This window comes from Numida meleagris, chromosome 18 (assembly GCF_002078875.1).
Source record: "Numida meleagris isolate 19003 breed g44 Domestic line chromosome 18, NumMel1.0, whole genome shotgun sequence".
In the NCBI taxonomy this organism is placed as follows: Eukaryota; Metazoa; Chordata; class Aves; order Galliformes; family Numididae; genus Numida; species Numida meleagris.
In genome coordinates, this window is record NC_034426.1 from 883,588 (window position 1) to 904,801 (window position 21,214).

The 21,214-nt window shown below is 50.7% G+C and overlaps 1 protein-coding gene across 3 annotated transcripts in view; it reads left to right on the forward strand.

Moving 5' to 3' along the window:
• TYW1 (tRNA-yW synthesizing protein 1 homolog) overlaps nucleotides 1-19,458 on the forward strand; it is a 77,860-nt gene extending 58,402 nt beyond the window's left edge. For 2 of the 3 annotated variants that reach the window (XM_021415422.1, XM_021415421.1), the window contains exons 14-16: nucleotides 2,274-2,384; nucleotides 9,481-9,648; nucleotides 17,880-18,101. In XM_021415422.1, the coding sequence (XP_021271097.1) occupies nucleotides 2,274-2,384; nucleotides 9,481-9,648; nucleotides 17,880-18,101 (501 nt within the window). Of the gene's footprint in view, nucleotides 1-2,273; nucleotides 2,385-9,480; nucleotides 9,649-17,879 lie in introns of all 3 variants that reach the window. The other variant, XM_021415420.1, reaches the window with a different exon arrangement.

The following is a 21,214-nucleotide window of genomic DNA, read 5'->3' on the forward strand; positions in this document are numbered from 1 at the left end:
CTCCCACCTCCCACTAAACATTTCCTGTATTTCACTGCTCCCTGCCAGTGGGGCTTTCTGTTGTGCTATTTTTCCTGCCCCCAGTGATGCACTAGTGATGCAGCAGCGGTCACACTCCTCTTCTGCTTTAGCAGGAGGGATTTGCCTCAGTTGCTCCTTGCCGAGTTTCTGTTTCCATACCCAACACAGATGCCCGTAAATTTGCTCTTATTTTAACCCCAGATAGAATCATTAAGGTTGGAAAAGATCGTCAGTTCCAACCTCAACCCACCCCACCATGCCCGCTGCCCACGTCCCTCAGTGCCACATCCCCGTGGTTCTGGAACACCTCTGGGGACAGTGACCCCACCACTCCCCGTGCCACAGCATCACCACTTTTTCAGAGAATAAATTCTTCCTAATATCCAACCCAAATGTCCCCTGGCACAACTTGAGGCCTCGTGTCCTATCCGTAACCTCCTACTAAATTAACCAACTGGAAAACGATGCGTTGCGTTGGGCCGCAGCGTGCTGACTGCAGTGGGACATGGTCCTTGGGGCTGGCCCTGCTGGCTGGGTCTGTCTGCAGGCTCTGGAGGCTGCTGCTGGGGTGGGACTTCGTTGAGTGCTGCCTGCCTTTGTTTACCGCCGAGAGCTGACCTTTGGGGAGACATTTCTCGACTAATTGGGTGCCTAATCACATCAGGCGATTGACGGGCCTGCACATATCAGTTGTTCTCTTGTTAAATATTTTCCCTCTGGTTTCCCCTTTCCTTGTTAGATGGCAAATGATGCGTTTATTTTTGCAGTCTCTCATTTCTCGGTATGTTTTTATAAGCTACACATAAAGCAGAGGCTATGTATTTCAATTCACGTAATTGACCTTCAGTAATCATTCTCTCAGTAGTTCTTTAATTAAAGCTACTCTTCCATAGACTTACCTTAAAGACGCTACATTACAAAATTATTTTCTCAAAACACCATTGGATCCTTTCAGGAATCCAGTCCTCTCTTAGTTTGTCTCCTGGTGCTTGGGGACCGTGGGCCGCGGGCAGTGGGTGCGTTGGGAGCACTCTGCACACATTGGCCTGAGCTCTCTGTGCCCAGCACCCTAAGGATTTGCCCCTTGCTGTTCTGAGGTTGCTCATAGGTCAGGGGCACCCTGAGAAGTAAAACAGGGCTGGAGCTGGGGAGGCAGTGGGAAATGTGTGCTTGATTTGGGGAGGGACGATGGGGTGTGTTTTTAACAGAGCTCTGAGCTCAGTGCCTGGGATCTGCTCCTGGCCAGTGGGATGCTGCAGGCGGGTAAAGGTCTGAGGTTTTGTGATGGAAAGCTCTGTTTGATAGCAGGTGTTCTTGTGATCTCATCATTCTGCATTGAAAAAAGTGGAATAAGCTGAATAGTGTGTGTGCTCACCCCAGGTGGTGTTGGTCTGGGGTAACCTTGTGTCACCCCAATAGGTAGGTAAGGGAGAATCTCTTAATTCAAGGAACGGAAGCATGGAATAACTCAGAGGGAAAGTTTTCAGGGGGCTGTCTGGAGCTGTGCATGGGAATAAACCTGCTCTGGCACCCTGAGGAGGCACTGGTGTGGCAAGGAGTGGCAGTGGCAGTGCCCAGCTGGCCCTGCACGGGGACGGTGCTGCTCCCATAGCCGCCAGCACTGCACGTGCATGACAGCAATCATAAGCACGGGTCATTGCCAGCGGTTCCTGGTCAGGATTTTCAATGATCAGTTTGTGCTTCCAATAAAACGTTCAGTATAACCAACCACAGGAGAGCCTTTTCCCTGCCGTGTTGTTCCTCATGTGCTGGAAGAGTTGTCAGGCAGGGCAGGCTCTCCCATGGTCAGTTATATCTGCAGAGCTCTCACCGTTCTCATTCAGCCTGGCCAGCAGTGGCCGAGCCAGGCGATCCAGCTGGAGGGGAGCAAGCAGCCGCAGAGCAGCTCATGGGGAGATTTTATGCCCAGGGAAGCAAATCAAAGAGAAACCTCCCGGTTATTTTCCCGTTAAGCAAAAGCTCCCGTGGAAATGAAGTGCCTGGGTTTTGTGGAGAGGAGATGAGGCTCTGCAGAGCAGAAGGTGCTTGGCTCACAGCTGCGGAGCTGCCTCCTGCAGACAGGTCAGGTGGCTCCAGGTCTGGGTCTGCTTTGTTCTACCCTCTGCATTCTTGGAATAAACAAATGTGTGTTGTTTTTTTTTTCCTATTAGCAGTTGTGTAGGAGTCAGGATCATCATCCCTGTGTCAGTGTGTTGCTGATGTAATTTCCTTTTTGTTTTTTATTTTTCCAGCAACAGCGCACGGTCTATAGGCTGACGCTGGTGAAAGCTTGGAACGTGGATGAGCTGAAAGCCTACGCTGACCTGGTGTCCCTCGGAAAACCAGACTTCATCGAGGTCAAGGTGAGCTGCACAGAACTATTTTTGCCATCGATATTTTCCCTTTCTCCTCCCCGTTTTCCCACATACAGAGTGTTCGCATTACATGATCAAACATGGTTCTTCAGAGCTTTCAGCGGGGCACAGGGAGCATATCTCTTGCTTTTAACATTAGGCAGACAGGTTTCTGATATGTTTTGCGTGTGTTTGGTGTAGTCCTTAGTGTTCTGCACAACCAGCCTTGTAGCAGCGCGCATCAATTTCTGCCCAACAGAACCATAACCCCGGGTCTTTTTTGTATTCCTCATGAAAGCAGAGACAGATAAATAGTTTTAGACTTGCTCCTTTTATATCAACCAGCATTATAAGCAAAATACTCCGAGACAAGCTTATAGTTTGTGATATTATTCTTCCCATCCTGGTCTCAAATTCTGCCGGGGGGGAGAGGTGATAATGTCTGCCTCGTTGAGGTGGAATTGATCAGGCTGTGCGAAACAGGAAGAAATACTGCCCTGGGGCCTGGAGGAGCTGCTAGCAGCGGCACATGAGATACAGGAGGGCAGGAGGTGCTTTATCTCGGGATTAATCAATTTAGTATATATAGAACATAAAAAAGACAAATCACAATGCGCTGTGCGAGGAATCATTACCAGCGTTTCCTTCCAGCAGCTCCCCTGCAGACCTGCACGTCTACCTCGGCCTGTATGTGTGCAGCTCCATTGGTTCTGCCCTTTCCTTTCTTTTTTCTCTTTCCTTTTTCTCTTCCCCTTTGTGAAAACTTTGTTTACTGCTGCTTTGAAGAAGTACCTGGAGTTTGCTGTGACTTCCTCACGAAACAACACCCAAAGCTTTTTGATCTTATTGGTATGGAGTGTTCTTTTTGAGCGTGCTGCTGAAGTTGATAGCTTAATACAGAGTAAGATGTTGAGTGCAGTTTGGGACAAAAGACGTGGCTTTACGATGCCTATCAGACTGGTTTATGTTCCTCAAATAAAACCTGCCGGCAGGACTGCTGCTCTGGGACCTTCCCAGCCTGAGTCTGCTCCCTGTCCCACCACAGCCTGGTGCCACAGCAGCGAGGAGGGCAGAGGAGGGGGAGGCTGTGCGCGCTGCTTCCACTGCTCTGTCATGTGCAGAGACTTTAATTAGTCAAATGAAACAGGTGTAAGTTAATCAGTGTTGGAGCGCAGGTTCCCCCAAGCGCTCTCCAGGGCGAACATCTGCCTGCAGGGCTGCAGTTCCCTCTGCCTGACAGCAGCGGGGAGATCAGCATTCTCAGCAAGCCTTCCCTAGCAGAACCACGCCAGGACTGCGGGAAGTAGGCGAGGAAGGAGCCCCTCGAGGTGGTCGGAGGTGTTCCCTGGCCACTTACCTGGGCCACGCTGCTGCCCGCACTGCTTGCATTGGGAACATGGATCCACACGCAGCAGGCTGCAGGGGGGGCTCGGGGCACGGGGCCAGCAAGGCAGGTGGGTGCTCATGGTGCTGGCCACGTGCTGTTGGGCAGGTTTGGGGATTTTTGTACGCTCATAGGAGTGTAAGTTTCTTTTTCTCCTCCCGTGTGTCCCTCGTGCCTCAGTTTCTTCCTCCTGGCGTGGCCGGGTGTTGTGCCGTGGCCACGGAAGCCCTCTGCAGGTGGCACGAGGAAAGTCTCGTGTCTTGGAAATCCCAAGAGCTCGGCGACACGTGGAACTCAGGGTAAAGCCTTTGCAAAGGATGCAGTGCACGTTTCCCTTGCTCTGCTAGTGGCCGTGCTTAGGCTGGAGGTGGTGGGGAGGGAGTCTGCCTTCCCTCTCACAGCTTTGGTGGAGAAACATCCCTTTAAAAAGGCAGGAATTTTTTCAGTGGCTTTCTGGACCGGGGCATTTGCTTGACACTGGATTGTGTTTAAACAGACCTGATATTGATGCCACTCCCAGGCTTGTGTATGGGATGCTGTCACACAGGAGCCAGGTGTTAATGAATCTGAATGGCATGTGGTTAAGGACCTGTTCTGTTTCTTCACAACCCCAGTAAGGCAGGTGAAAAAGGCAAAGCCCAGGTCCTGCTTGAAGCAAATAAACAAGAAACGTTACAAGATCCTGTGAAGCATCTGCCAGAAGACGAGGCTCATCTCTGTGGGATTTCCTGGTTAAATACTTGAGATAAATGACGTTCATTTAAAATGAATGTAGCTAATCCCCTGTTGCTCCGGAGAGGCTCACGAGGTGGAGTGGGTAGAGATTTAGATTCTTGCAGGGCTTAATACTTGTTCTCATTTACATGAGTATCTTACAGCAGCGGAACTCTGCGGGACCCTATTCTCTTACTTAAGCCAATAGAAGTTAGCAGTGATTGCTGGTGTGCAGAACCCAAGGAAAGGAAAGATCGGTTGTGGTTATTAAACACACATCGATTTTATTTAGTGCTTTAGTCTGTTTTAATGCCATACCATTGCTATCACAGTTAAACAAAGTTTATGGTTGTATTTATGATCCAGAGCGTGCAACTCATCTTTTCACAATGGCAAGCATTGTAGAACACTCTTTTTGTTTTAAAAGCAGGAGGCTTCAGATAGCACACAGTATGTTGGCACTTACATTCTTAAGCCAAAGGGGCAGAAGTATTTAGAAGGGAAATGGACGAGCCTGCCTGGTTTGTCCTCTGCTCAAGGACTGCTTCTGCTGTGGTGCCTGGGCAGGGCAGAGAGGATTCGTGGCACTGCACAGAATTTCTTCAGCATTCAGCATTCAGCTGCCTGAAAGCACCTGTCCCTGGTGCCTGTGGCTGGGGCTGGGCTTGTGTCCTGCAGGGCTAAGGACGAGGCTGTGGGCTGCAGCTCCAGCTCTTGGCATCTGAGGCTTTGCTACGAAATTAAAGTGACCCAGTAAATGTCTGGGAGGAAGGACCAGAGGGACGAATCTCTCTCAGTCTGCTCACTCTTGTCATCTTAAACAGTAAAGATGACTTAAGTGCTTAAAATAATGAGGAAAATGAGCTCTGCTTTAATGAGTTTTTAATTACATGCACCAGTAGGCGATTGCCCAACCTGTCAAAGAGCTGTTCAGAGCCTTGGTGCCATTCCAGTCTGCATTTAGATGAAGAGAAGACAAAGTTAAAAATCACCTGTCCTCGTGCTTGGTATAAAACAAGTCCAAGCCATGTATTACAGCTTGGAAAAAAAAAAACCCCAGCACGACGCTGGCCACGTGGCATTCTCCCCAAACTGCAAGCTATAGATCTGCAAGCATCCCTGCACCACGTGTGGACAGGCAGGAGGCACGGGGCTGCTTTTGGATGGGTGCTGAGCAGCCTCTGGTGCTTTAATTATTAACATCTGGGAGAGAGGGGCAGGGAGCCAGCTTGCTGTTTCTGCTGGTTCAGCTAGAAGTTGCTAACAGACGCGCGTGAGGAGTTTGGCTTGGCAGCAGTGTGCGTTTCGTGCCTGGGGCACCTACCAAGGCCTGATAACAAGCTTGACTGCAAACACAGGTGAGTGATTAAATCTCAAATGTGGAAGTGAAGCTGCCACATCGTTCCACTGAAAAGCCAATCTTCAGGCCAGCCTGCATTTTGTTGGAAAGGCCTTTCTGAAATTGAGGAGGAAGTTTTGGAGCCCAGGTGCAAAGGCAAGCCTGGTGCAAAGCCAGGCTTCGGTAGGTGGCTCTCATGCTTAAATAAAGGTTAGCATCCAAAGTAAGTAGGAAGCAGAATGCGTGGCGATGGCTTGTGAGGAAAGTTTGCATCCAGCGTTTCAGAGCTCAGCTTTTACGCGGCGCTCCTTGGGTTTGAAGGGAGTCAGTGCAGATTTATGGGCTGCTGGAGCACGGATCTGTAGGGACACGCAGTGCGTCTGGAGAGCTGGCGATAAATGCTGGGGTTACGCTGCGGAGCTAACCATTGCCATCCCCGCTCTTCAGATTTAACTGACACAAATAAACCAGCGTCCTTTGTTAAATCAGCTCGAAAGTGACTATTAAAAACAAAGAGCAGCCAACGAGGCCAAATCCGTTCCAGCAAGGAGCAGACATGCATGAGAGCTTGTGTATATAATTTGGACAGCGCTGATGCTCGAATCATAAGCATTTTTATTGCAGGGTGTACGATCTATCAACTTGTCATTTGAGGCTTTTTATGTTCGTCTCGGGGCAGGGCTGCCCTGCTCCTGGAGCTCTGCAGTCCAGGGGCACTTGGCCAACACTGCTTCTGTTAATTCACAGAAGCCTCAATTGAGCACACGTATAATTTGTGGGCTTGGAGTATTAAAGAAAAACAAATAAAAAATACTAACGCATTCCGTCATTCAGCAGTTAAGTTGGGAGGGCTGCTTGGAGGCGTTGTGCACGCCCGTCTCTGTTACAGCAGCACGTAAATTCCTCGCACGCTTGGTGCTCTGCATTCCCACCAACGTAACCAGGAACATCTGAGGTGCTTTCCAAAGGCTCCACATTTCCAGGTATTTGTCCGAAGCTGTGTGGCATGACGACGATGCTGAAGAATCAGTATTAAAGACTAATTACGAGGCAGCGTCATCGATGTTTCTACCGTTGGGAATTTGGCATGAGCACCGGGGTGTACAAGAGAATGGTTTCCTTTCTGATGCTTGAGGTCTTAATAACTGTCTCCGTGTGTTACTGACAAATATAACATAACCGCCCTAATCAACTGCTCACATCTTTTAAGTGGTATCAGCGCTCTTAATTAACTCAAGTTTTAAGAAGTTGGGGAAGTTGAAAGCTGACGTGCTCTCATTCGCCGTGCTGCTAAGCTGATTTTCATTGATTTGGGCGCGGGAATTAATCAGCCATCCGAGCACTTAGTTATTCCATTTGCCACCGCGCTTTCTTTCCTTGTAAGTGATATCTTTTGAAGTTTATTAAAAGAATGAGTCATGTTGTAGCTTCCTCAGAATCTTCCCCCTCTGTAAGTCATCCGTTTATTCGTGCTGCTCCAATCATCGTCTGCATAACGAGCGAGGGACGAGACTGCTGTATGGGGCTGTGCCTATACAGCTGAACCTCGGAGATACATATCCCATTAGTTGCTGCTCGCATATGAGAACACTTAAAGTCTTTTTCAGACTTTCAGAGCCGGGCTTAAAAAATTAATGTGCTTCCCTCTTTAGTGCTCCCCTGACTCGTCCGCTGTTGCTCACAGCCAACCTGCTCCCGCCCCAGCACTGAGTTATGGCACGGCTTTAATGTCCCTTGCTTGGGCAGATTGATAGAGAAGGGCCATCGTAAATTTAAGGGAGGAGGTAATTGCTTCCAAAACTTGTACAGTTCCTAATTAGCGTGAACCTGTTTCTTTTTGTAACTCTCTTTAAGCATCTGCCTTGCAGTGCGGTTCACCTCGCTGTGGTTGTGTTTGCAAAGGGTCTGTCTGTGTTTATTGCTGGACGTGACGTGTTTGACTTTAATGTTGCTGAATGAGGTCCTGGGAGCAGGTGCCATAAACGTGACGTGGGCGCGGATGCCGCATAGGAGAGGTGGAAGTGTTCTTCAGAGGGAAAACATGAGCACGCTGAACATAATCATCCATAAAATCGTGTGCGCTCTGTTGGAAAGACCCGTGCTTGATGGGATTTTGTGCTTGGAATAAAACAACGTAGCCAGGGAGTAGAGGTGGTGAGTTCAGGGGACCTGGGCTTTTGTCTGGAAGCAAAGCCAGGCTTCCTAACGAGCTTGTGACCTGTGCTGTGATAGGGCAGGCCCAGCCAGTCCCGTCAGCCCACAGCTAATTTCATCAGGAAGGGCAGAAATAAGTGCAACCACGCTTCGGCAAGCTGTGTGCTGCTGAGCTAACGTAGGAGAATTTCACTAACGCAATTAGAGATGGAGCAAGGCAGAAGTGAAATTGAGGGCACGACTAAGACTTAAATCAGTGATTGAGGACGTTCAAGTGATCAGATCTCCATATTAAAGTAACAGCAAATCTCAAAATGGAGAGCCTGAAGTTAGCAGTGACTTCGTCTTCTCAGGCTTCCAGCTCCTGCTTGCAGATGACTTTTCCCTGCTTGCTTGGAAGGAAGGGTGTCTTCATGCTCCTGGCTCAGGCTGCTCCTTTCTCCCAGTGAGCCATGTCTCTGCCATCGCTAGCTTTGCTCCCCCATGAGACTCTGCCCATGGCAGCCCAGAAGGCCAACTGTGTTCTGGGCTGCATTGAAAGAGGAGTGGCCAGCAGGGTGAGGGAGGTGGTGGTCCCCCTCTACTGGGCTCTTGTGAGGCCCCATCTGGAGTACTGCGTCCAGACCTGGGGCCCCCAGCACAAGAAAGACGTGGAGCTGTTGGAACGAGTTCAGAGGAGGGCGACCAAGATGATCAGAGGCTGGAGCACCTCTCCTATGAGGAAAGGTTGAGGGAACTGGGCTTGTTTAGTTTGGAGAAGAGAAGGCTCCAGGGAGACCTCATTGTGGCCTTCCAATACTTGAAGGGAGCAAATAAACAGGAGGGGGAATGATTGTTTACGAGGGTGGATAGCGATAGGACAAGGGGGAATGGTTTTAAACTGAGACAGAGGTGATGTAGCTTAGATATTAGGAGGAAGTTTTTCACACAGAGGGTGGTGATGCACTGGAACAGGTTGCCCAAGGAGGTTGTGGATGCCCCGTCCCTGGAGGCATTCAAGGCCAGGCTGGACGTGGCTCTGGGCAGCCTGGGCGAGTGGTTGGTGACCCTGCACTCAGCAGGGGGGTTGAAACTCGATGATCTTTGAGGTCCTTTTCAACCCAGGCCATTCTATGATTCTATGACACATGGAGGCACAATGATTTGCTAATGCCTTCCTTACACAAACGTGGGAGGATCCTATTTTGTCTACAAAAAGATGAATAGTTGGGAAGAACCTTGAGATCTCCAGATCCAAACAGTTAAGTAAGGAACATTGAGCACCTTGCTCAAAATGTGCCACGTATCAGCTGCAGATTTACGTAGCCCAGGTTGTGCTTCCTTGGATCTTGTTGCATGGGAACCACTGCTGGGGAAGGCTGAGCACACAGCTCCCAGCACACCAAGGGACAGCCAGATTTGAGGCTATCCCTGAGTCTACATTTTTTTTGCCAAGATACAGCACGAAGGAGGGCAAAACAGACGTGACCTTGAAGCACTGAGCCACCGCTGACTGTTCCCTTGTTTCTCCCCAGGGGGTGACGTACTGCGGCGACAGCTCGGCCAGCAGCCTCACCATGGCCAACGTCCCCTGGCACGAGGAGGTCGTGCGCTTCGTCCAGGAGCTGGCCCAGCTCCTCCCAGACTACGGCATCGCCTGCGAGCACGAGCACTCCAACTGCCTCCTGATAGCTCACAAAAAGGTGAGAGTCCTCCGTGCCGGGTGTGAGACCTCCGAGGGGACTGCATTTGCCTTCTTCCGACTGCTTTTCCTCTCTCTAGAGTTAGGCTGAATCCTTCTAGGGAGGGCGTGGAAATGCACAGTGGGTATTGCAGAGGGCTCACGAAACCACTGCAGGGTTCCAGGGGATCGTGGTAAGTCACAGCGTGGCCACCGCAATACAAGGAGGAAACGTGACAGGCCCAGGAAGAGCTCGTTGCAGTATCACTGTGCTTCATCACACTCTGCCTTGTATCTTGAGAAAGGCAAGAACAAATCCTGCGATTCTGTGAAATCTTGTTGGGTCAGCTGATTTTGTCTCATTTCCTTATTTTTCTTCATCACATTTGGCAGTAGTATATACACCTCAGTAGGGAACTTATGCTTCAGGTGAGGTTAGGGCTGTGTTCTTCGTTCTCTTTATCTTTGCAGTACCTACCAGAGCTCTCCTTACTCTCTTCAACCAGAGCCAGAATAACTTATTTTTCTTCTTTTGGAGAAGTAATTGTAACTGTAATTGTAACCAAAACCAGATTGATAGGCGGATGTTAACGCTGTCTGGTTGCCTCTGTTGAACTGGAGCTGCTTCACTGCAAAACTCTTTCTCCATCCTGATGGTGGAGAAGAGGTTGCAGAGCTGCCTTCTGGTGGCAGCCCTCATGTCCCGGGGAGCCTTGCAGGCCACCCATGTCTCACAGCCCGGGCTTGTAAAATGTGTTTGAAATTTGGGCTCCTTCCTAAACACCAACACAATATGAAAAGCAAGTGGAATGCCAAAAAGTAAGCAATTTGAAAGGATACAGGATATGAAAAATATCAAGTACAACTTGGCTTTCTGAGCTTAATAGAAAGATAAGAAATGAGTAACGTGCTGTCTAGGTGGAACAGGTACTGTGCTAATTGCAGTGGTTTTGCTTTGCTCCTATTTGCTCCAGTCACATGCTCTCTGTCTCCCCTTGCTTGACTGGGGATCTGGTTTTGGTTTACACGCGAGACAATTCTGAGCGTACCCCAGTACACACAGGGAGGAACGGGTTAAAACCACTGCTTGCAGAAGGTCTGAAATATTTTGTTTTAAAACAAGTAGAATCCCATTGCTGAAAACTTCTGTCCAGCTGCAAAACTTTGTTGCTTTCCTTGGTCTGCTGCTTTATGGGAGCAGATGTAAAGGAGCAGAGTAAAGCGCAATACCTGGCACTTTTTTTTGTTTCCAGTCACCTTCGGGTTGCTTTTTTTACAGTCTGTCTTGGTTGTTGCCACTGGCAACTGTGCCTGAGCAAATCCTTGAATGCAAAAAATTCTTCTCCGAGGTGCAAGGCCCAGGGAAAGAAAGGAAACAGATTGCCACCTCAGTTATCGATGCATAATTCAAGTAACACCGTTAGTAACGAGCACAGATTGATACCAGCCCAGGAGGAATTCAACAGCTGCTTTGCTTTCCAAAGCCATTAGGAGAGGGCGTCTTTTGGAAACAATCTATGCTCGGTACTAAAACAACTAATAAAAAATAAATTTATTTCTATTACGCTTAATTCAGAATTTCAGGCTCCAGTGGAGAATAAAATTTGTCAGTGTATATTATTTGCAGAAAACGTGTGCTGTGGGAATGATAAACTGCGGTGAGTGATTGCAAAATCAAAGGTGTCTTTAAAGAGTTAAGGAGTTGCAGGAAAAAGGTAATAAAAATCATTTTAAAAACGTGATTTATTTCATTGCGTTCCGCTCAGTCTGAGATTGGAGGTTTTCAAACAATACTGATAGTAATAATTTGGAACTCTGGTATTGAAGTGCCAGAGCGTGTGGACACGTCAGGGGAATTACACCTTGATCACAGCCGCTGCTCCTCGGCTTTGGGGGAATCGTTGGCTGGGACCTGCTCGTGTCCTGGCTGCTTTGGGTGGAAAGGATCGGGAGGAGGTGCCGGCCTGCTCAGTGCTGCTCATCGCTCTCCATCAGCGAAGAGATCTCCCCTGCAGACACCAGTTCAACCTTCTCCTGCCCGTTTTCCAGCGCTGCCCTTGGGGGCTCTGGTGGGACGCGGGGACTTGACATCCCAGCTGCGCTTGGGGGAGGCTGGAGAGGCTGGGTGAAAGGCGCTGACGTTGTTCCATGCTGAGCATTTCGTCTATATTTAGGGAGGAAAAGGAAGCACTTAACTACCAGCTGCAGCTCGACTAACAAGGGTCATATTAGAGAAGAATGGTCCACTGCTTCTTATTGCCTTCCTGCCTTGAGAATCATTTGGAGAGTGCGAGCTGTCCCTGTGACCCTGCATCCCAGACCCAGAGCGTGGATCCCATTCTCTGCTAGTTATCCCAAAGGTGACATTGGCGTTATCCGCATCCCCCTGAGTGCAGCACGTGCAGGACAGCATCGCTCCCATTGCCGGACGTGTCTCAGTATCCAAAGTTCAGCCTGACTGCGCTGTGACGTCTCATGGGTTTGGGGGTTTGTTCCACCCTTTCCCAATAGGAAGGTGGCTGTGCTGTGCTTGATCTGTTAGTTATTAAAAGGAGATCACAGCTCTGCTAAAGTAATCCATTTTTCATCCACAGGAATTAAAACTGTCTGGATGCAGCGCCGGTGTAATTGGCAGATGAGTTGTTCAGCTCAGCAGTGGGCACAGATTAAAAATTAAAAAAAAAACACCTTCGGTAAGGAGCCTTTCCTTTAGAACGGCGAGATTAGATGTAATAAATAGAAGCAGAGGAGCAGTCCCACGAGTGTGTGGGGCCGCAGCCCTGCTTCCCAGCGTGGCCGCAGCGCTGCAAGGTGCTCCATCCCCTGCAGTGGGGCTGCGTGCTGCGGATGGGTCGCTTGCAGCCGGCTGTTTTGTAACTTAACAAGCTTAATTTCTCCCACCCAGCGCCTGAGGTTACGGTTGGTAATGAAAAAGAGGAAGATTTTTTAGCAAGCCGTATGGCCCTGCTTAGGATTAATTTGTCTGCAGTATGTCTCTTTTTTTTTTTTTTTTTTCCGGAATGACTCCAGTTCTGTCACTTTTGCCGCTGAATAAAGGGAGCCCTAAATAGTTGTGAGCCTTAATTGGACGAGAAACTGCATGTAATAATATAATGAATTATTTGTTTGACTTCAGAGAGCTTTGTGGTGGCAAAGTACTCACTGCAGTCGCATAGTGCTAGTGTGTGCAGTCCTGCCATACACGGTGTGTTCAAGAACGCCCTGCATGAGGGTGCAGGAGCTGTTGTGTTTATTGAAATGATCGTCTGCCTTCAGGATTACACAAAGGAGCTCAGCATTGAGATCCTAGGGATAGTTTTCTGCCTGCCTCCATTCTGGGCATGGAGCAGCAGTAGGAAACCCTGAGCTGAAAGCAGCTGTGTTGCACATCGGCTGCGGGACCTCCTTCCTGAGCAGCACATCCCGTGGGGCATCACCCCGCACCTCTCCTCTTTTGAGATCCCAGAGCTCTCAAATGTTGCAAAGCCACACAACCCTGAGAAGTGACATGGGCTGGAAGTGAAGCCGGGCCTCTCAGCAAGGGAACTGTAAAGGTGAGGCCTCGCAGACCCAGCCCTGGAGGCAGCAGGGGGCTGCCCTATCCCAGCCTTGCTCTCTGCCTCTGTGCCTGCGATATTTAAATTCCTCCTGTGTGCAAGAGCCCAGCTGCACCGTCTAGACAGCCCACGGCCTCTGTGCATTATGGAAAATCCAGATGTGCACGTGCCCCACCGCGTCTGGTTCGCAGACAGGTTCTCTGTGCTGTCTCATCAGCACTGAAGTGCTGCAGTGGAGCTGGGCTCGGTGAGTGGCCCTGCTCTCTGGTGGCAATGAGAACATAGGAGGAAGATGGTGATGGGTGTTGGCTTCTGCGTGGCCACTCCTGGCCAGAATTATTTCCTTATTCCAAGTTGGATGTTGCTGTGGATCGATGCAATTTGCAGTGGGGCTGCAGAGAGCTGTGTGGGTGCTGGGTAACACGGCCCTAGCTTTGACTTTCAAGAGCATAAATGTGGAAGGGAGGAACTAAAAGACAAAGGAACAAAAAAAACCCACTTTCTTAAGGGCAGAAGCACAAAGCCCCATTCCATCTCCCCAGAGCAATGCCTTTTCATTATTAGTAAAAGGATGCATTGGGGCTCAGCAAGGGAGGGTGCTGGAACACAGACTGGAGGTACCTGTCTGCTTTCCCAAAGATTTCTTTCTTCTCGAGGGATATAAATGGAGGGGAGTAGCATTGGCTTTTTCAGTCCCTCTGTGCTCTTCAAGGCCCAGATGAGGCCCAAGGCACAGGGAGTGTCGTGCTGCAGGCTCCGATCACGTTGCTTCCCTTAACAAGAAGCAGAGAACCCAGCAGCCTTTGTGGATGGAGCAGCAGTTTGCTGGGGAAGCTGCAGCACTGGGGAGCGGGGTCACCAGGCTGTGGGCAGCAGCTTTGCTCTGCAGCACAGAGCCCTGCAAGCTGTCAGCTGCAAGAGGAGGGGAGGGCAGGAGAGGACCTAATCCCTTCCGAGCATTGGGGAGCAGAGCCAGCACCAGGTTGGATGTGATTGTCGGGACGGGACGTGGAAGTGTGGACTAAGGAAGGAAGCGTCTGTGCTTCCAGCCTTGCAGGAGCTCTGCTGCTGAGACTTGCTCTTGCAGAAGGCTCTTTAATGTCTCACACTATGTGCAAAGCAAAACAAGCGTTGGTCGAAATATTGGCCACAACCAGTGTTTTTAAATGCTGGGAATTGGAACTAGAAATGCTGTTAAGGGATCTAAACATCCTCCTGTACGGTGCTGCTCCAGTGCCTGTTTCGCTGCAGCCGTGCTCTGTTTTCCCTGCTCGCCACTGATGGGTCTTTGTGTGGTCTTTAAGCTGCGTATAAAACTGCTGTGTTTAGCTGTTAAACACAGCGCCTGTGCCCGGGGAAGGATCCATCTGTTGCACCACTAGGTCTGTGCGTTTGCCCGTGCAGCTGCAAGCAGCTGAAGAGCCGGGGCAGGACCAGCCCTGCTCCCCACTGACGCTGCCCATGCTATGCCATGCTGGCCTAGAAGCACATGTGTCTCAGGAGGGAGTGACCAGAGTAAGTGGGTGCAGAGGAGCTGCCTGCTGGCCTGTTTTCCTCCGAGGGGAATGCAGCACTGTTGTCGTTAGAGCAAGCTCACTGAGCTCTGGCTGTCTTTCCATCCCTCGGCATTGGCGTTTTGTGTCACCATTTCTGCCTCTGCCAACCCTGTGTTTGTTTCTTGGCAATTACGCGTGTCTGGGCCAAAGTAGTAAATCAGTACATGCATACATCTTTAGCCTCCAAAACTGTTTATGCAAGTAGGTTGGTAAGAAATATGTAGTGTGGCTCTTCGTCTTGAATGTTGGTGGGTTTATATGGCGAGAACGCCTCACTGTACAGACTAAACAGCCCCGAATGTTCTGCAGAAGCTGATGGAAAGAAATCTTCTGTTCGTATCCACCATTGTGAATGTACCCAGAGCGCCGCTGTCATGCTGTGGAATGGCTGTGTGGCTCTCAGCACTTGTTTTGGGAGCACAGAGGTGATGCTCAGGGTGGGCGCAGCCATCTGACCCCAATCTCTGACTGTCTGCTTTCTGCTGACTTCAAGGCCACAGTGAGTTGTCCCCTCATTGTCTCATTTTTCCAGTACCATAAGATCTGCAGAAATCAGATTTCACGTCGCTGATCGAGGCCAGGCTGCATGGGATGCTGGGCAGCCCGCCCTGGTGGTTGGCAGCGCGGGGGTTGGAGCTCAGTGGCCTTCAAGGTCCCTTCCCACCAAAGCCCTTCTGTGATCCTCGGTGCAGGAACCCACGGTGGGACCTTGGGGACATGGGGATGAGGGCTCCAGGGACAGCCAGTGCCAGCCCCAGCGTCATCTCCAAGCCATGGGGAGGTGCTGGGTATCCCTTTACAGACAGCACAGCCTCAGAGCCTCTTGACGAAGCTTTACTGCCCGTTTTATGATGCTAACTTAAAGAAAAAACACCGGGGGGGGGGGGTTCCAACCGTTTGTCTTTTCCTGATGTGTTTATGACCTTAAAAGACTTAACCAGGTAGTGAAGAATTCAATAAAACGCCCCGCTGCGTTACTCTGAGCTAACACCGGTGCCTGTTGGTGGCTGGCCTATTATATGGCTGTTGTGAAACTGTTTGAGCCTTAAATCTTTCATTATCTGCGGAATAATCATAAAATTGTTAAAACCCCATCTGTAAATCTCGTGGGCCATTGAGGCTGTTCCACCCCGCCCCGTGTTGGTCTGGTTTTCGTTCCTTCGCAGAAGTAAATGGTTTCTGTGACACACGTGAAGGATGGCTCCCATTTCTTTGTGTTTTACTGCTGTGGCATCGCAGCAGTAAAAATATTTAATATCATTTGATCTGCTTCTGTAACAAATCCCAGGCAGCCTTTGCTTGGTCGGGGTGGGGAGCAGCCTCGGTGCGCTGCTCTGCCGGGACCCAAACCAAACGGCGTAACGTCTCCCATTGGCGACCCGGCCAAGGTTCAGGATGGGAGGGGTTAGTGCAAGCCTGGGGGGTTGGCTTGGATGCTGGGAGCTCCCGCCACTGCGGAGAACAGTGGAAAGGTCCAACTCCATCCAGAGAGGGGTTTTGTCCTGCAGAGAGCACATGCAGGGCTTTGCTCCCAGGGGCGAGGACCTGCAAGGCGCCTGCTGCACCTAGCCCCTGGGTGCAGGGGTGTTTGGGGGCAGGGTTTGGTGCTGCTCAGGGATTGCTTGCCCCTGGTGCTGTGCTTCCCCGTGTTCTCCTGATGGACGTGGCCCCAGTTGCGCCACAGGAGCAGTCTCAGTGTGGGAGATGTTCAGCTTTACCCCATTCTGCTGCTAGCCTTGCTGAAGGTCGTAAGAACTGATAGCGCAGTGAAATACAGCCATGGCTCAACAGAACAAGATCAATTTTCTTTGGAGAGGAGAAAGCATCTCGTTGTCTCCCAGGAGCACTTTTCAGGCTCCCACCCCCTACAAGGCAGTGCTTCCCCCAGTGGTGGTGTTGTTCTGGGGCCAGGGCTGCTGGTGGGGATGCAACACCTGTGTTCCACAGGGCTGAGAGCTGGGGCACCGTGGGCTGTGCAGCAGAACATCATCTCAGCCCCTCTGCGTGGCACAGACATCTGCTGCAGCTCTGTCTGCAGGTGAAGGGAGCTGCAGGGTCCCCTCCACTCCTGAGATGAGAGCATCTTGTGGGTTTTTGAGGAAGCAGCCTCCCCAAAATGACCTCTTCAGCCAGTCTAAGGTCTGAGCTGCATTTCTGTCCTTTATGTGAAAGGTTTCTCTTAGCTGGCCTTGACTCTGTCATCGAGCTGAACAACTGGCTGCGTGCTGAGCAGCTGCCTTGTGATGAGAGCCTCGGCTCCTGGGTGCTGGAGGGTTTTTGCTCCCTGCTTCCCTGCAGCCCTGCGTCCCTGCCCTGTGCAAGGACTCCTCCTGCGAGAACTCGCCGCAATTGCACAGCAACAGATGAACGTTGGCAAGGCTGGATTCACAATTTTGCAGGTATCAGCAGTTTTTCCAACCAAAAAAGCTTTTAGCTCTTGGGCAGAAAGTCAAGTGCCATTTAAATGCATAGCCATCGGGTTTCAAAAAAAGCAGGGAGCCGGTGTGTTTTCCCTCTTTTTTTTTTTTTTTTTTTTTTTTGGATGAAGTGCATAATAAGCTCTTAGCTCGGATAAATCCTAATTGAGGATTCAGTCAAGGCTGTTGCTAAATTAGCAGAGCGGGTCTGGGAGACAAATGCAGCTCCAACTTGTCAAAATAAGCAATTCTTAACATCTTTGCATGGGGAGAGGATTCGTGTCATTAGAACTCTTTATCTTTCCCCATTCCTGAACACAGCCCTCCTGCCCCTTTCAAGCATCACCCAAATCCTTTCCTTAAAAGCACATCGCTCCGCTGTTGCGCCTGTGGGATTTTGCAAAGAGGGGCTGAGAAGAGGGTAGGACCTGGTGCTGGGTGTCACAGACTGTTTGAGCTGGAAGGGACCTTAAAGGCCATCTGGTCCAACTCCCTGCAATGAACAGGGACACCCGCAGCTCCAGCACTGCTCAGAGCCCCTCCGGCCCGAAGGGATGGAAGGGTTCATGGGACGTTCAGGCAAAGCACCAACCAGCCAAACCTTCCTGAAGTTAACCTGCTGGTAGGAGCTGTGCCAAATGACAAAGCTGTAGGGAAAGTGGCTGTCCTGTGCCTGTGTGTGTGCTTTGTCAGACCTAACTCAGCTCTATGCTCTTTCCCCAGTTCAAGATCGATGGCGACTGGTGCACGTGGATCGACTACGAGCGCTTCCAGGACCTGGTGCGGGCACACGTGGACAGCGGGGGCACACGGACCTTCACGGCCACTGACTACACGGCCAGGACTCCGCGCTGGGCGCTCTTTGGGTCCAGCCAACGCGGCTTCGATCCCTTGGACGTGAGATACCAGCGGAAAGGCAAAGCGAGAGACGTCTCTGGGTGCTGATGGCCGGGAGGGCATGGCCCCTCTCCAGGCTGAGCGTTGATCTCCGTTTCCAAACCTGTTCACGTAGACTTCCTGAAGTTTGATATTGAGAAGGGGGGTAGAGCCTCTGTTTAACCCTGCTGTCCTGTTTTTTAGAGTTTCTTGCTTAGAAATATTTATGATGCTCTTTTATCTCTGACGAACAGTGCGTGTGAGCGATCTGTGTTGACTGGCAGAGTGTAAAGGGGTGTGTGTGTGATCCCTGCAGCCGGGTGAGCCCAGCCCAGCAGCTCAGCATTCTCCATCCATAGGGGTAAGTGTGAATGGGATTTAACCCCTGCTGGCAGTGTCTGTGCAGGTGGGGCTGCAGGCACACCGAGATCAGAAGCCCTGCTGGAGCTAGCGTTGTGCCAACAGCAGCAGATTGATCTGTTTTGAGCTCTCGTGCCAATCGCTGAAAGACCCCCATCTGATCAAAAAGCTGAGGCTTCGGAATGGTGTGAGTGGCAGCAGCCCTATCGGTGTTGTCTGCAGCTTCTGATATCTGTGCAAATACTTTCCAGCTTTATGGTTTTGGCAGCATGTGTTTTCCAGCTGGTTGGAGTGGAATCAGCAGCAGGGGACCACGTGGGGCTCAGTGGAAGGATGCCCTCGCTCCCGCTGCACCAGTCAGCAGCATGGGAGGACTGGGAAAAGGTAAAACTTGTAGGTTGAGATAAAGGCAACTTAATAGGACAGAAAAGGAAGGGAAAATAATGATGAAAGAATATCTGAAGATGGCAAAACACAACACCATACCAGCTACAAAGAAGAAAATTACATCTATCTCAACCAAAGCCAGGACACGGTATCACTGTTGGTTTGGATGGAGGGTGTCAACCTGATGTAAGTGCAAACTGACCCCAGTTGAGTTCCTTTATGTCTAGAAACCAGTTCTTATTACGGAGGGGTAACATCCAGCCCTGGGGTCTGCTGCCCCATCCCCAGGGGCTGCTGTCAGAGGCTCGTGCCTCGCACTCTGTTGGATGTTGTGGTCTAGCTGGAAAATTGTATTTAAATAGAGGAAGGGAGTGGTTTGCTGTTGAGAAAATCACTGCCCTGCCATGCCATTTGGTTCATGCAATGCCCCCACGGGCTGCAGCCCCAGCACTCCTGCTGATGGGAAGTAGCAGGGGCTTAAACCAAGCCCCAGAGGTGCCAGCATCACTCTGACCATGGTGTGGGTCCATAAGCGCCTGCAGGCGGCGATTTGTGGAGCTCATGCATTGGTGGTGGGAGTGTTCCCGAGATGGCGACCGTTCATAGAAGAACCTCATTTGTTCAACTGTTAAAAACTGATTCTAAAATAGAAAGAAAATAAATGATTTCCCCTAGGTCACCTGTGTGTGTCATCACTGCACAAGGTGCTCTATGAGGAGATGTTCGTGGGACTGTGAGATCAAACGCACAGCATTACAGAACATCTGCCTTTCCCGTGGTGGAAGGGAGAAGGGAGAGCACCCACGTGTCTGTGGGCCAGGGCTTGGCTGCTGGGAGGCTGCTCAGAAAGATGGAAGCTCTGAGGCGAATGTCGTGCTTGGGTTCCTTAAGTGGTGAAGGGATGCTGTCTTTCCCCTTGCTGGGGAGGGTCTTGTCGTGTTCCCACCAGGGGCTGTCTCCCCCTCTGCTCACTTGCAGCTCTGTTCTTGGCCACGTTTGTCACCATTTAGCTCACATCTGGCCTTTGGAGAGAATGCTGGCGGCGCCGGAAAGCCCAGGAGCTCCAGGCTGAAAGATTTGAAGTTGTTAACAGAAAATCTGTATTTTTTTTCTGAGCCCTGTGCTCTTGAGTGCCACTTTTGATGGCGGGGATGCTGCGCAAAGAACATGAACTCTCAGAAATCCCCAGTGCTGTGCCACGTTCAAGTTACAAACTGCTGTATTTGAGGCTTATTCTGTAGAACTAATGCAGTCTGAGTGAGAACAGCCGGGGTGGGATGCAGGTACCTGAGCACTGACTTTGCTGCCTTGGAGCAGCCTTCTCCCCAGCCCTCCCTGCGTTCCTGTGCTCTTCCATCCCTCCTCCTGATCCTCTCCCTGCTCTCCCCATCCCAGCCCTCCCACTCTCAGTGTAGGTCTGTCCTGAGCAGCCCCACAGCTGTCCCTTTTTGTCCCTGTTGGGCCATGTCTAACATCTGGAAGCCATACGGAGAGCGATTTGGGCAGAATTTGCTCGTGCAATTACCCTTGTGTTGCCTTGTGCTTAAAGCCAATCTTTCAGCGCGCATATCCCAGGGCAATCCTCTTACATGAGCAGCTTTCAGTTGTACAACTTAATACACATGGCTGCTGGGGCTGTTGCAGGACGTGGGCGCTGCTGGGCTCTGTCTGCAGGTCCAGCGTTGAAGGGGCATTGCATGGAGGAATTCCTTGGCTGCCCCAGGAGCCCCCCAAGTGCCGACCCTGCTTTGCTTTGGGGAGATTTACCCAAATCCAGGGCACGGTGTGCTTCTGGAGAGCAGGGTCCTGGATCCTCGGTGGTGGATCCTAAGGGCAAATTGGTCAAAAAGGAATTGAACCACTTAAGGCCCGGAGTGGAGGGGCTGAGGGTCAGGGTTGGGGCACCACAGCTCCTGCCCTCCCTCCCTGACTCACAGCATGAGTCACACCGTGGCTGTGCGCTGCTTCTTGAAGGGGATAAATCTATTTGTTTCCAAAAATCTCCAGCTGGAAAACATCCCCCAAACAGAGAATTGTCATCCATCAGCTTTCTCTTTATCTGGCTCCCGTCCTAAATCATTTATGATGTTGGAGCTGCTATCGTGCCTCGAGGGGCGAGGAAAAAGACGTCTGAATTAATTGAAGGAAGGGCATCTTTTTCATTCCATCCATTGCAAATGGAGCCAGGAACAAATTTTCTCCATCACTATTTGGGCAGGCTGAGGACAACAAGGTGCTGCCGGCACAGTGACCCTGCATCATGAGTGATGCATGGGCTTTGCTCATGGGTCCTCCCAAAGGCGATGCTCTCCCATCCTGGGAGGTGCTGGAGAAGGGCTGCAGGAAGGATGCGAAGGTGTGCTCAGCAGCTCCAGCACTGGGAGAGGAAAACTTGGGATGCTCTGGGGTGGGGGAGAGAGGTTTGGGGTCTGTGC